At 40.6% G+C, this 15,268-nt stretch overlaps 1 protein-coding gene across 1 annotated transcript in view; it reads right to left on the bottom strand.

Annotated features, from left to right (window-relative positions):
* Positions 1 to 15,268, bottom strand: part of LOC122792779 (protein shortage in chiasmata 1 ortholog-like) — a 284,249-nt gene that overhangs the window by 29,450 nt on the left and 239,531 nt on the right. The window contains exons 5-6 of the mRNA XM_044060349.1: positions 13,759 to 13,825; positions 12,865 to 13,049 (exon numbers count right to left, since the gene is read on the bottom strand). Of these exons, the coding sequence (XP_043916284.1) occupies positions 12,865 to 13,049; positions 13,759 to 13,825 (252 nt within the window). The remainder of the gene's footprint in view (positions 1 to 12,864; positions 13,050 to 13,758; positions 13,826 to 15,268) is intronic.

The raw sequence follows: 15,268 nt of genomic DNA, 5'->3' as shown, positions 1-15,268 counted from the left end.
GTTGTTTTGAGTATGTTTGGCGGGTTGGAAGATGAGTAGTTTAGTTTTGTTTGGGTTGAGTATTAATCGGGCATCAGATAACCATGTTTCAACAGAGGAAAAGGCTTCCTGTGTGACTTTTTGCAGTTTTGGTAGGGACTGGGCTGAGCAGATGATGGTCGAGTCATCTGCGTATTGTATGAGTGTGCCATGTTTGGTGGCAGAGGCTAGATTATTGGTGTAAACCGAGAAGAGTAGGGGTCCAAGGATGGATCCTTGGGGAACCCCTATGGAGACAGGTAGTTGGGGAGATATGTCATTCTGCCATACAACGGATTGTTGGCGGTCAGACAGGTAACTCTGAAACCAGCTGGTGACCGATTGCGAGAAGGATAGGTTATTGAGGACAGAGATAAGTTGTTTGTGTGGGACCATGTCAAATGCTTTAGATAGGTCTAGGAAAGTAGTAGAGGAGAGATAGCCATTGTTTTTATGCTGAAGGATAGTGTTAGTAAAGGAGAGTAAGGCAGTGGTGGTGCTATGGTTTGGTCGGAAACCATGCTGAGTACTGGAAAGGAGGTTGTTAATAAGGAGGTAGTCTGAGACCTGAGAGTGTATGCATCTCTCTAGTATTTTGGAGAGTGGAGAGAGAATAGCTATGGGGTGGTAATTGGTTAGTTCTGTGGAGGGTCCGCCTTTGTGGAGGGGAATTATATGTGATACTTTCTACAGTGTGGGAACGTAACTCAGTCTTCATCTCAGAAAAGCACCCCTTTCTGTGTTATAACCCACTCTCTTAATACTTTAGCTAAAGTTTATCAATCTTTGGTGAGATATAGGTATTTACAATTGTACATTAACACACCCTCTAGATTCCCTCCTACTAATACAAATCTACTTTTGCTATCCTTTTGTTTTTTCAGCAGCTCAAGAAACATATTTGCAGTTGTGTGTTAAAACCCCTTAAGCCTCCTGATGCATATGATTTATGACCAAGTTTTACTACTTTCAAATGCCTATTGTCATTCATATATATTTCTTGTAGTAATAAAAACAAAAGCTTAATTTTCCTAATATATAGAAATAACTTGAGTTTTTTTTACAGAATTTGACAAATAATTAACATTCCATGATAAGATTGCAAATATTATTTATTACATAGAAAATCACATATTCTCTGGTATTAACCCTTAACTTTTGGTTGTACAAATTAGATAATATAAAGTGTGCTGATTGGAACCTGTCTGGTGAAGGGTGATTGGTCTAGAGCTTGGAGTAGGCACCTTCACTGGTTCTTTTGAATTTTTAATTTTTTTTTTTTTTTTATGTTTTCAGCTTCTGGTATTTAAGCCCAGTGTTTGAGTGGGTTCCTGCTTGTTTGTGCATTGCACAGCACCACCCACTGCTGCATAATTGTGCGCCATAGCCAGACAGATAATTTTGACAAGTTTTCCCTTAGATACAGCTGTAGTACATTAGTGTAGTCCTCATCCTTAGTACATTTATGGTCTAAGAAGTATTGCTAGTAAGCTGCGAACTATTAAACCACCAGCCAAAAACCCCATCAGAAATACCCATCTCCATAGCACTTCCTAGATCAGTCCTGAAATCCCCCCCCCCCTTTGTGATAACAGTTCTTCAAACCTAGCATTATGGACAGTTGGATTACTCCTGTTTCTACTGCCAGCCTTGTTGCCTTGGGTCTCCTGAGGCAGTGTAGCAACTGCCTCATGTACACTGATAACCCTCTACTAATAACTCACTCTATTACACAGTGTGTGAAATGTATCCACATCAAGAATCTTGAATCCCTGCTCTCTAGCACTTGAAACAGTAACACTGAAGAGGTTGTCAACTCACCCACCACTACTCATGCACACAGTACCACTACTCATACACATAGCATGATCCAACACATAAATCAACATACATGGAAGTTCTCTCAAAAAACTTACCAAAACACCAGAGACCTCCAAAACACAAGACTGGTACAACTAATACAGTTCCCATATCACCTGAGCAACATCAGTGTCTCACCTACCAAGCCCTCAAGGCTTAACACTCATAAACCAACTTTTCTTATGATTGGAGACTTCATAGTGAGATACATGTCATGGTCATGATCAGCTGCCTGTCTGGTGCCAGGATTCATCAAATCATGCATGCACTCTGGTCTCTTGCCAACAACTACCATTTTGACTCTGTCATAGTTCATGCTGGAATGAATGACCTGAGACGTACCTCACTGGATTATATGAAGAGAGACATGACTGTGCTGAGTATGTATCCCAGGCAGGTATATCCCTAGCCTTGAGCAGCATATTACCCTCACCTAGAATGATGCCACAGTATAAAATAAATGATCAATTTCAATAACTGGCTTAGTTTTTGGTATCATTCAAAGGGGATCCAGTTTCTGTCAGCCTGAGATGACATGGTCAACAAACCCCACTGCTTTGCCAATGATGGCTTGCACCTGGCACCAGTATGCTTTCGGCTGCTGGCAAAAGCTCTTGCCTTGTCCATAGTGTCTTTTCAGGCAAGGTCTCAAAAACAAAATTGCTGACGTGAAAATTTCCAATCATAACAAAATAAGGGTTATATTGCTAAACACTAGGAGCCTAAACCAAAAACTGAACACCCTAGGGTACACCCTGTCACTGGAGGATGTAGATGTCTGTGCAGTCACAGAAACCTGGTTTAAGGCCTCAGAGAGTACACCGGCCTTGCAAGGCTACAATGTCTTCCACAGCTTCAGACTGCAAAATGAACATGTGAGAACCAAAGGAGGCATTGTTTCTATCTATATTAGAGATAAATTCACCTCCTGACTAATTAGACAGGACAACTCCATGGAGTTACTCCAAGTTCAGATTACTGTGGGTAAGACCCCCATTAAAATCATAGCTAGTTATAGATTCCCCTCCATGAATCATGATGAGTATGAGGGCTACCTGGCCAAACTGGAGTCAATCCAAATACTGCCAAACACTCTGATCATGGGAGATTTAAATTATCCCACCATCAGCTGGAAAACCTACTCTAGCCCTAACTCACTAGAGCAAAAGTTCTTTGACTTTGTTAGCTCAAATGTTTCTGGAACAAATTGTTCAAACCCCAGCAAGAGGAACAAACATACTAGCTCTGGTCTTCACTAACATAACAAGCAGATAAGTACAAACCTGCAATTTTAAAGATAGTACTGTATTTTATTTTTCTGTTTATTTAATTGTTTCACTGAATATTGTGGTATGTCTGTCTCTCTGCAGTTAGTTTCCTGCTCTCCCTCCCTGCTCTTGTTTTGCTGTTAATCTTGGTGGCTTTGGAACTGCCTGCCCCTTCTGTAAATCTGTGTTTGAACACTCCTCCTGGGTCCATCTCATTTGCTCACTCAACCGAGTACAGTGAGATCATATTTTGATTTTAGACACTCCTACCAGTCCCGTCTGTTGAGCTCTATCCCAGTCTAGTGTCATTAGCTCATTCTACCAGATACACAGAGAACATATGAGAAGGCCAACCCACTTAGGTCCTTAACCTTGAATTATCTTCTGCTTCTCCTTTCTCCCTTTCCACTTTACAATAAATAAATAAATAACTAAATAAATAAATAAATTAATTAATTAATTAATTAATAAATGAACTCTCCTTGTGTTCGGACTGAGTGTGCTTCTCAGCTGATAAATATATTTTTGGCAATTTTTAACTGTTCAGAGTTGAATAAAATAAATATTGAATTCAGCTCAGAATACAGTTTGAATAAATTGCATTTATTTAAACTTTATTTGCTTTAATATTGCTACATGCTCAAGTGCGCTAACTTGCACTGCACTTGAACTGTTTTTAGTGCTGTTCTAGTGTAAAAAAAAAATTCTAAGCTTGTTTCCTACATTTCCTGTAACTTATTCTAGTCCAGATACAGATTTGCTGTATCCAGGACTGTTTGTAAAAATCTGAGCCCCCCAAGACTTTCTGTGTTGGAGGGAAGTCTTCTAGCTTATCAGTGGGAGTGGTAAGCACTAAATAGCCCTATCTACCACAAGAGTGGTCTCTGGCCCAGAAATTGTAGTTTATTGGCCGTTTGGGCAGTTTTTCCATCTCTTTCAACTTTCTGGTTTAGAAGCCCGCGTTTGTGCTTGTTTCCCTCCTTTCCTGTAACTAGTCTAGCCCAGATACAGTTTTGATGTATCCAGGACTGTTTGTAAGCTTCTGAGACCCCCAAGCCTTTCTGTGTTGGAGGGAAGCCTTCTAGCTTGTCAGTGTAAGTGGTAAGCACTCGGTAGCCTATCTACCACAAGAGGAGTAGATTCTGGCCCAGAAAGTGAAGTTTATTGGCCGTTTGGGCAGTTTTTTCTATCTCTTTCAACTTCTGGTTTAAAAGCCTGCATTTGCACTTGTATTCCACCTTTCCTGTAACTAGTCTAATCCAGATAAAGATTTTCTGTATCCAGGACTGTTTGTAGCTTCTGAGCGGTGCCAAAGTCTGCTCTTCAACTTTTCCCTTAGACCTGCTAGTTCTCTCCTCTCCTGCACTTTTACTACCTTATCAGTCTAGCACTTTACCAGACTTCTTGTAGCAACTATTGTAGCACACAAAAGTGCTACCAGCTCTAAACGTTCTACAAGGAAACAGCTACAGTACGTATTATTAATACCCACCCATCCAGGCATGTCTAAAGGTCAGTTCCCTGTGCTTTCTCCTATTAACCTGGTGAACTTGGGCATCCTGAGGCAATGTAGCAACTGCATCATGTACACTGACAACCCCCTCTTCTTATCTCCCAACACTCAGACTTGCGAGAGATGCACTTATATATCCAAATTGGAACCCATGCACTCTCCAGCCAAGACTGGAATAGCTGGTCAAGAGGAGAAAGTCAACACTTGCACCACACCACATGGAACATATAGTCCTCCAGAACACACACCAGCACTGCCTTCACATAAAAACACAATCCACACACCCACCTTTGCGGAGGCTCTCAATAAAAATCTACCCAAACAGCAGACACCTCCAAGGCAGAAATGCACTCGACTACCACAACACAACACTAATAGCGAGACACATAACTCTCCTAAACAGTGTGCCACTCAACCAAAGTGCCTAAGGTAGAACAGCATGCCCAACACACTAGTCATAGGTGACTCGATAATGAGGCACACTGCTGTCCCACTCACTAGTTTGAATAAGGAGAAAGTAACAGTTAGCTGCCTGTCAGGTGCTGGGATCCGCCACATAACGCATGCACTCAGGTCCCTCAACAACAGGTACACATATGACTCTGTCATTGTACATGTGGGTGTGAATGAACTGAGACTCCCTGGACTACATGAAAAGAGACATGGAGGAGCTCTCAGATTATGTAGCCCTGGCGGGAATGACCCTAGCCCTGAGCAGCATCCTACCATCACCCAGAATGATACCACAGTACAAGCAGAAAATAATTGATTTCACAACTGGCTAAGTTTCTGGAGTCATTCTAAGGGGATCCAGTATCTGTCTGCCCGGAATGACATGATTAACAGACCTTGATACTTTGCCAGAGATGGCCTGCATCTGTTACCCCTGGGCTTCCGGATACTGGCCAAGGCTCTTGCCACCCCTATAGTGCCTTTTTAGGCAGTGTTCCAAAGACCAAATTACTACCAAAACAGCTACAAACAAATGCAATCTGAGAGTCATGCTGCTCAATGTTAGAAATCAAAATCTGAAAATGCACTCGCTCAAACCACTACTTAAAATGGAGAACATCAACATTTGTGCTGTAAAAGAGACCTACTTCAAGGCAGCGGAAAGCACCACTGCACTACCAGGCTATAACTCATTCCACACCTTTCAGCCCCAGAACTTGGACCAAAGCTCCAAAGGCAGTGGTGTTTCCATATTCATAAAGGATGCGCACACCTCCAGACTGGTAGCTTAATATAATGCATAAGAGATACTTCAGGTGCAGCTAATATTGGGTAAGGCAGCGATTCAGGTTGTAGCCTGCTATAGGTCCCCAACAATGTCCCAAGACTCACACTCCACGTTCCTTAGCATATTGGAGAATATTAGGGTCCAACCTAACACTCTTATACTGGGCGACTTCAACTACCCCTCCTTTAACTGGGAAAACTCATGTACCAATACACTTGCCCAATGTTTCCTGGAATTCATTAATTCAAATGCCCTGGACCAGCTCATTCTTACCCCCACTAGTGGTAGCAAAATACTTGACCTGGTCATTACTAACATGGGCAACCGTTGCTCTACACCAATAGTTAACTCCTCCCTGGTTAGATCCGAACACAAACTAATCACCCTGGAAAGCCATATCCACTCCTCCCCACCACAAAGGTAACCACCATGAAAAACATCTCCAAAGCTAACTTTGGGCTCCTAAAAACAGAGGTGGCTAACTTCCTGGCACCCATGCAAATGGAAAATAGTTGCATGACTGCTGAATCATACACCAGTGCACTGTGCAAACACGTACACAAATGCATGGATCTCGCTATACCCAATAGAACCAAGACGCTCTCCTCCAAAAAATGGAAGCCAATCTGGTGGTCCCCTGCCATAAACAAACTCTACAACAGAAGGAAGAAAATGATGCAGAATAAGGTGAAGTCCCAACACTGGAAAAACTCCCTTATCAGCCTCCACAAAAAGTTGAGATCCCTCATCAAATCCTCTAAAGCTAGCTACAAAAACAGAATTGCAGCAGATAGTAAAAACAACCACAAGGCCTTCTATATTTGTGTAAAGAATCTCCATGGCAATAACCAGATTTAATGGTACCTCCTATACTGAACCAACAAATATTGCCAATATACTGGCCGACAGATTCAGTGCCAACTTTACCCTTCTCCCCCCCAAAGGACCAATCACAATACCAATAGATTGCCAGGCACCCAGTACTACTGCAGCACAGGTTAAAACAGCACTGTCCAAGGCCTAGAATACAGCTTCCATGGGATCTGACAATATCCCAGGCTGTATTCTACATGAACTACAGAGTAAACTGGCACCTCACCTGTGTGCCCTGTTCAGTCACAGCCTCACCTCAAGCTTTGTCCCCACTGAATGGCGCACTGCTACAGTCATCCCTCTCCACAAAGGAGGAGTGACTACAGACCCTGGGAACTATCACCTCATTAGCCTGATGAGTCTGATATGCAAAGCTATGGAACGCATCATCGTGGACCTAATAAACAAGGATATAGGGAATCTCCAAACTCAGGATCCCACACAGTTTGGTTTTGTGCAGGGTAGATCATGCCTGCTCAACTTGGTCGACTTCTTTGAGTCAGTCACCCGAGCTATGGATGAAGGCAAGTTCATTCATACAGCCTACCTTGATCTGGCCAAGGCATTTGATACCATTCCCCATTCAAGAAACATAGAAAAACTCATTAAGCTAGGCATCAACACCTATATCACTAGGTGGGTTGCAAACTGGCTCACAGATAGAACCTACAGTGTGAAAGTAGCGGACTCCAAGTCAGACTGCTTACCAGTCACGAGTGGAGTCCCACAGGGTTCGGTCCTGGGTCCTCTCCTGTTTGGTATCTGCTTCTCTGAAGTCCAGGCCAACACAAAGGGTCTCTGTCTGACAAAGTTCACAGATGATTGCAAGTTGGTAGCTATTATTAACTCCCCAAGTAATGTTGACACCCTACAGAAAGGCCTCACTGAGACCAACAACTGGTGTCAGAACCATGGCGTTAAGCTCAATACCAAAAAATGTGTCATCATTCCCTTTGGGAAAAACCCAGTTCCCATGAATTACCACATCGATGGTAGTCCACTGAAGACAGAAGGTGTTATAAGAGATCTGGGAGCACATGTTGACAGCAGCCTCTCTTTTGACCAAAACATTGCCACTGTGGTCAGAAAGTCCTTCTATGTGGCACATCTCATTACTAGGGGTTTTGCATCCAGGAAGAAAGAGGTCATTGTCTCCCTCTACTCTTCCCTCATTAGGCCAATCATCAAGTACAATGCCCCATTTGGCATATACCTCACTAGACACCTGCAACAACTTGAGAGGCCGCAAAAGTACCTCACAAAGAGGATCCTAGACCTTAAACACTTGTCCTATATGGACAGACTCAAAAAAACTCCAACTATTCTCTGTCTCATATTGCCTACTTAGAGGCAATCTCTGCTTTAAATAGAAAGCCATGTCTGATTCAGCTTTGTTAGAAATGCTACATCTAAAGAAATCCCAATCCCTCCACACCACACACTCCAGTGACCTCAGCCTCATTACCACAATCAACAGAATATGCTGGAGGGACAGGTTCATAACCCAGAGACTGCCCTTGTGATGGAATAGACTTCCCATACATGTGAAACAGAGCACCTCACTGGCCCTCTTCAAGAGAAACATTGATGAGTGGATGGAAAATAGAAAATTCACCCCAGGGATCACTCCAGTGGCTCTACTTGACAGAGGTCCTGGGAACTAAGGTTGGGTGGCATGATGTCAGGGTAATACTATAGGCTAGGTTTGTAAAGGCTCCAGGGCCATTAGCCTAGCACACCTATGAACCTATGAAACTATGCACCGCCGCAACTGTCGGACTCTCATTAGTTAAATCGGACCACAGATCACTCGCCTTTGAACTGGCGCTAACACCAGAACTCACAAAGGGTGAGGTCAGACTAAAAAGCTTCACCAAGGCAAACTATACCGTCCTAGGGGATGGTATAAAAGCATTCCAAGTCCCACCCCCAGCTGGAAGTGGTAATTACACCAAAGCTTACACTAAAGCCCTGTACAATCACTTGTATAAGTGTATAGACTTGGCTGTTCCAGAGACAATCAAAGCCAGAGCCCCAAGAAAAACAAGCCACCCTGGTGGACATCCAGCATCAACAAACTTTACAACAAACCCAAAAAGTTGCTGTCTAAGAAAACTAAGTGGGGCCCCAACAATGGAAAAGCACCCTCCTCAGCCTCAACAGGCAAAGAAGACAACATATCAAATCCTCTTAGGGTAACTTTGAGAAAAAATTAGCAATCACAGCTAAAGATAACCATAAGGCCTTTTACAGCTATGTATGCAACCTAAAAGGTAGGACCCAAGCATGTGTCAAAACTAGTGACTAATGGTATCACACGCACACTGATCCTGCAGAGATAGCAAACCTGCTGCGGGACAGATTTGTCAAGAATTTCACTTCCTTATTCCCTTCAAACTTATCACATACCTTGTCTCCATCTCCACCCCCCCCCCACATATCTGAAGAGCAGGTCAGTAAAGCCTTGTCTAAGGCAAAAAACACAGACTCTATGGGGCCAGATGGCATCCCAGGCTGTCTTCTATCTTCTAAACAAACTAAAACATGAACTAGCATCACCATTAAGTACCCTATTCAATCACAGCCTAACCACAGGCTATGTTCCTGTGGAATGGAGAACAGCAACAGTTATTCCCCTCCACAAAGGTGGCTTAGCAACAGACATGGGGAATTATAGACCCATAAGTCTGACAAGTCTCATCTGTAAGGCATGGAACGGATCATCATGGACCTCATAAATAAAAACATAGGTGACCTCCAAACCCTGGATCCGGCCCAGTTTGGCTTTGTCAGTGGCAGATCCTGCCTATTAAACCTGATAGATTTCTTTGAAAATGTGACTAGGGACATTGACGAGGGCAAATCTGTACACATGGCACACCTCGACTTTGCCAAGGCCTTCAACACAATCTCACACTCAGGTATTACTGATACACTTAGCAAACTGAATGTAAACTCCTTTGTTGTAAGATGGGTTGCTAACTGGCTCACAAACTGGTCACACACTATTAAAGTGGGTGACTCCACATCAACAAGCAGACCTGTCACCAGCAGGGTGCCACAAGGGTTAGTGATTGGCCCCTTACTGTTTGGTATATACTTCTCAGAAGTTCAGGCCAAAACTAAGGGGCTGTGCCTGACCAAGTTTACGGATGATTGCAAACTGGGTGCAGTTATTGAATCCTCAAATGATATCAGTATACTTCAGGAGGCTCTTACGCAGACCAGCGACTGGTGTCTTAGTCACGGTGTCAAACTAAATGAAAAGAAATGCATCATCATTCCCTTCAGTAAAAACAATGTCCCTTCACAATATCAAATTAACAACAATACCCTATGTATCTACGAACTGGTAAGGGATCTGGGATCACAAGTAGACTGCTACCTTAACTTTGACAACCATGTGTCTACTGTAGTAAGGAAGGCTTTCTACATAGCACACTTGTTTAGCAAAAGGATCGCCTCTAGAGCAAAGGAGGTTATAACCCCTCTATACTTGTCACTAATCAGGCCTATAATTGAGTATAATGTCCCTTTTGGCGTGCACCGTACAAAGCACCTGCATCAATTGGAAAGACATCAGAGGTTTCTAACAAATGTCTTACACAGATCAACTAAAGAGTCCCTGTCACTATATTCAGTATCATCTAGACTTCTTAGGGAAGGCTTATGCCTGGCTTAAAGAGCAATCTCCGACCAAAACCTAATGAATTTACTGCACATCCATAAATCAAATGGGATTGGAGCCACCAGTTCCACGGACCTAAATTAGGCCTGCGACTTGAGGGACAGATTTCTCTCCCAGCAACTGCCATGTCTTTGGAACAGACTGCCAATTCATGTGAAGCAAAGCACCTCTATGATACTCTTTAAAAGGAACCTGGATGAGTGGATGAAGCACAATAAATTTTTATCGGGATAGCGCCCACAACTCTCTTGGACATGGGCACTTATTACTAAATACAATCCTGGGTACTGACTAAGTATCATTGGATTTACATTGGGATGAAATGGCTATGCTTGAAATGATCTCTGGGTCAACAGTCTGGTAACTTCCTATGATCCTATGATCCTATAACATTGTATTACTTCCGATGTATCTCTTGTCAATTTTGTGAATTACATTTCTTGCATCCTAAACTGTATAAAATGTCTTATAAATTGCTAAATAACATAAATCAGAAAAAAACAACAATTATATTCAACAATAATTTGTACAAACTTAAAGAAAGTGCAATTTGATATTTCACATTTTCTCTACATCCTGGATGAACATATAGAGCAGTCTTAGCTGTAGTCAGAAGAAACCTGTTATATTCTGATAATGCATCATGTTTTCATTTCAGACTATCCCCCACCAAATTGTGTAAACATATTCAGAAGTCTAGCAGACATGTAAAGTACCCATGAAGGCATTTCCAGACAAATATTTTAAATTTTATGGGTTTTGTGGCATATCTGGCAATTAAGCACATCTCTGCCCAATGTACAACAACAAATGATCTGTAGTATTCTACTCAAGTCTAATCTGAGCCTAGTTCCTTGTTAAGCACTTGATTCTAACAGCACCTTTTATGCTCTATGCATTAATTTCTTTCCAATTGCCAAGTCTGATCTTGTTTCTTTTATGAGGTCTATTATAGCTGGTTTCGCTTGAATTTGTTGCTGTCTCCTTTGCATTTCTTTTGATTGTACAGCTAACTCCATATACACTAAAGTCTATTTCTTATAGACCAAATGTGCGCTTAGCATCTGTTCCCAAAATATTGAATCGTTATGTTTCATTTTCCAAATCATTGCTTTACTATCCTTGTATTTGTTTTTGTTTTTACCTGGTATGTAACCTATCAGCATCAAAGATGTCTCTATGCCTTTAAATTATTTTCATTTTTGATTCATTGCTCTTTCAGTAGTATTAACTTTTTGCATCATACTCTTTTTCTCTTATTATCCCAAAAATTATCTTATCTCTTTCTTAGTTGAAATCCAGGTCACTTCTTTTGGGAAGTAAAGCTAAGATTGCCCCACATACAGCACCAGAGGAACCAATTTTTTCTGTCCTTGTCCATTATCAACATCGCCTTATGTTTTAACTATCTTCCAGTTGTTTCTTTCCTAATTTCCTCACCTCCTTGCTCTGTGTCCTGTTTTAGCCATATTTCTAAATACCTCATCTTGTCAAGATCCCAAAGGAAAGGGAATTCCTGCACCAGATCATATGAAGGTATGAAAGACTATTGCTTTTTTTTTCTAAGATTAATTTTTTTATCCTGCTAACTGATTAAATCTTCTCAAGGTTTTAAATCCGGCTCTGGGTTTGTAATATAGAGTATTACATCATCTGCAAATAAAGACATTTTTTTTTCATATGAATTTCTCTGTTTGTATCTTACTATCCTAAACTGTCTAATTTCCATATCCAAACTCTCTAGACATCTAACGTGCTCCTTGTTAATCTTAGCTTTCTGATAGTCTTCTTCCTTACTTTAGCTTAGCTTCTACACCCTTGTAAGTTCTAAGTATTAATGTTAGCCATTTTTGTGGGAAACCAAATGTCTCTATGGTTTTCTTCAAAAAAGCTCAACTTACCCTGTCAAAAGTTTACCGGACGGTATCTAAATCTATCATTATTAGTGCCATTTTATTTACCTCTGCAATGTTTTGCATCATCAGGGTCCTAGTAATGTTATCAAATATCTGTCCACCTCTATGAAACAACACTGATTCTGATCTAGTACTTTAGGCAATATCTTTGCCAGCCTCTTAGAATATTGTCATGAAAACTTTGTAATCACGATTTAAAACTGAGATGGCATTGATGATCCAGAGGCAGCTGAATCAGTCCCTTCCTTGAGTTAATTGCCATCACTGCTTTATACTGGGAATAAGGTATCTCACCACCCTATAATGTTATTAAATAACTTTGTCCAAATCTTAAATATTTCATTTTCTTTCCTCTTCCATATTTCTACCAGAATTGTGTTTAGGATTAATTAATAAATGAGATAACATAAAGATCTCAGTGCTGGCAAGAATGACACTGCAACATTTCTCGTAACCCTTATAATAATACATTTTAATCACATTCTCACCTGATTTGATGTTTTGGGGAAGAGTGGTTTTAAAGGTCATGTGGTAGATGTTCTGTTGTTTGCAGAGCTCATAAAAACAGGAGTTTTCTGCATAGTCATACTCCACTACAAGGGAAAAGCTGTTCCAGGGAAAGTCAGGTCCAACATGTTGGCAATACACAACTACACAGCAGTTTTCTTTCAAGCTAGAATAATAATATAAAAATAAACTACAATGTAACATTTCAGAAACTTTATGTCTTATGCATGCATTTAGCAAAATTCTGATTATTAAAATCAAGTAGCATGCTTACTGTGGAAATATTTGATATATTTCTTTAAAATATTTTCTAGCACAACACAACAAATATACACATATTTTATTGCATAACTCTCTGTTCCTTTTATAGTGCTTTATTTTTATACTTGACAGATGAAGGAGTGCTAGCCCATGTGTGTCTGAACCTCCCAGTGGCTATTTTAAAAATGGCAGTTCTCAGCACAGGAATGCAACTGCCATGTGTAGAAATATGAAAACTCTTCTGTAGCACATTAATCTCCTACATATGTAAATGACAGCTGGTGGAAGACCCAACAAATTCATCTGGGCATGGTTCATGAATGGCATAACTTTTAGCTTACTCTTTACTAGAACTTGAGACCTCTTGGATGATGCATTAATGTGAGCATGGTACTCTCATCTCTTAGATGCTCCACCCAGAGCTGCTCTGCAGCACCTCTGATTATGATCAATGGCGGACTATGCACAAACCTTCCCACTAACAGTAGCAACTTCCATGCATTGTTTCTAGTTTAAGAAAGTGGCAGTGTTGTCAGTGATACATGACTGTTTTCATTTCTAAGCATATTAAGTACACATAACATCAAGATTAAGAAACACAGACATAAACTAACCAGTGTATGACGTTTCTGCAGTCTACAGTGGCACTCTCTTCAGGAAGCACTGCTGCAGTTCTGAAACCTAAGTGAAAACAAGTGTAGGAAATGAAAGAAAATAGGCAAAATCATTATTCTGCATCAATATCTGACTTGTTTACCTGAAACAAAAATTGTTTTTGCAGATACACTGTATATGAAAGTCTGAAGAAGACAAAACAACTGACCATGTCAATGTGGCACAATTGGTTAGCATGTTTGTATGTTAACCGAAAGGTTGGTAGTTCATGCCTACCTAGGGACAATGCTTGCCCTGCCTATGGAACAGCTGAGTTCATCTATTACTCAATTTAATCACAACCTAGACCAGTGGATGGGGAATAGAAAATTTACACAGGGCCTGGCACCCAAGTCAGTTATAGACAGAGGTGTTTATAAATGCCTGGCCCTCAATGTCCTATTTGGATACAGGACATCATAATTCTTTCAGGAAAACTTGGCTAGGCTTAGAAAGCCCCCCCCCCCGGGTCATTAGGCTAGTAACGGTCTATACATTTATGAAGTGTTTCTTAATTCAGAGGCACCAGAACAATAAAATGCGCCTTCCATTATTAAGCATAATTAAAAAGGAATACATTACACACAACATACATTTTCCATGCAAAACAGACCAGCTCTGTACTTCTGCACATTCAGAACTGTGAACTTGACATCTTATCATCCCTACCCCAAAAGTATTAAATTCCATACATACCAAGCACTTCAATCCCTTAGGCTTCATATATATATATATATATATATATATATATATATATATATATATGATATAGATATGTGTCTGTATGTATATATATATATATATATATATATATATATATATATATATATATATATATATATATATATAAATATATAAAAAACTATATGTCAAAAATCTTTGAAAAGACTTAATATATGTTATGTATTAGTTGAGCACTGGACTCCCAAATACAGATATGTGAGTTTGAGGCCTATGAGTCCAAACTGCTCTTTTGTTGGCTGCCAGTTGGCACAGAGGGTTAAGGCTGTCAGCTGCAGTTTCTGTAGTACAGGGTTTGAATCCTTCAGACTTTATGTGCCTACTATATGACCTTGAGCAAGTCATTTAAACAGACAGTGCTTAGGCATAACTGAAAATCTAGGCGAGGCTCCTCAATGGTGTTTGTACTGCCTAGTAACTACCTATGAATGAGTATATAGTCGTGTGGTTCAGAATTTAGAGTTCCAGGATATTTCCACAATGTCAGCTTGAGCAGGTCATATAGCTGTGACCAAAAAAAAATGAATGATCTTCACTAATTATTTTAGGAAAGTGGGTTAATTTCATAGTTTTACAAGCTCTCTATATTTTCTCACACTTTACCCTATTCTGGTCTCCATTACTGACTTTTACAAAAATACTTCCTTCTAGCCTTTAAATGTACTACTACTACTACCACCATTTTTGCAATTGGCTTTACTCCACCTTATGTCTATAAAGCCACCATCT

This window comes from Protopterus annectens, chromosome 2.part0 (assembly GCF_019279795.1).
Source record: "Protopterus annectens isolate FY-2018-M chromosome 2.part0, PAN1.0, whole genome shotgun sequence".
In the NCBI taxonomy this organism is placed as follows: domain Eukaryota; kingdom Metazoa; phylum Chordata; order Ceratodontiformes; family Protopteridae; genus Protopterus; species Protopterus annectens.
Note: the sequence above shows the minus strand (reverse complement) of the source record. Positions and strands in the feature narration are given on the sequence as shown.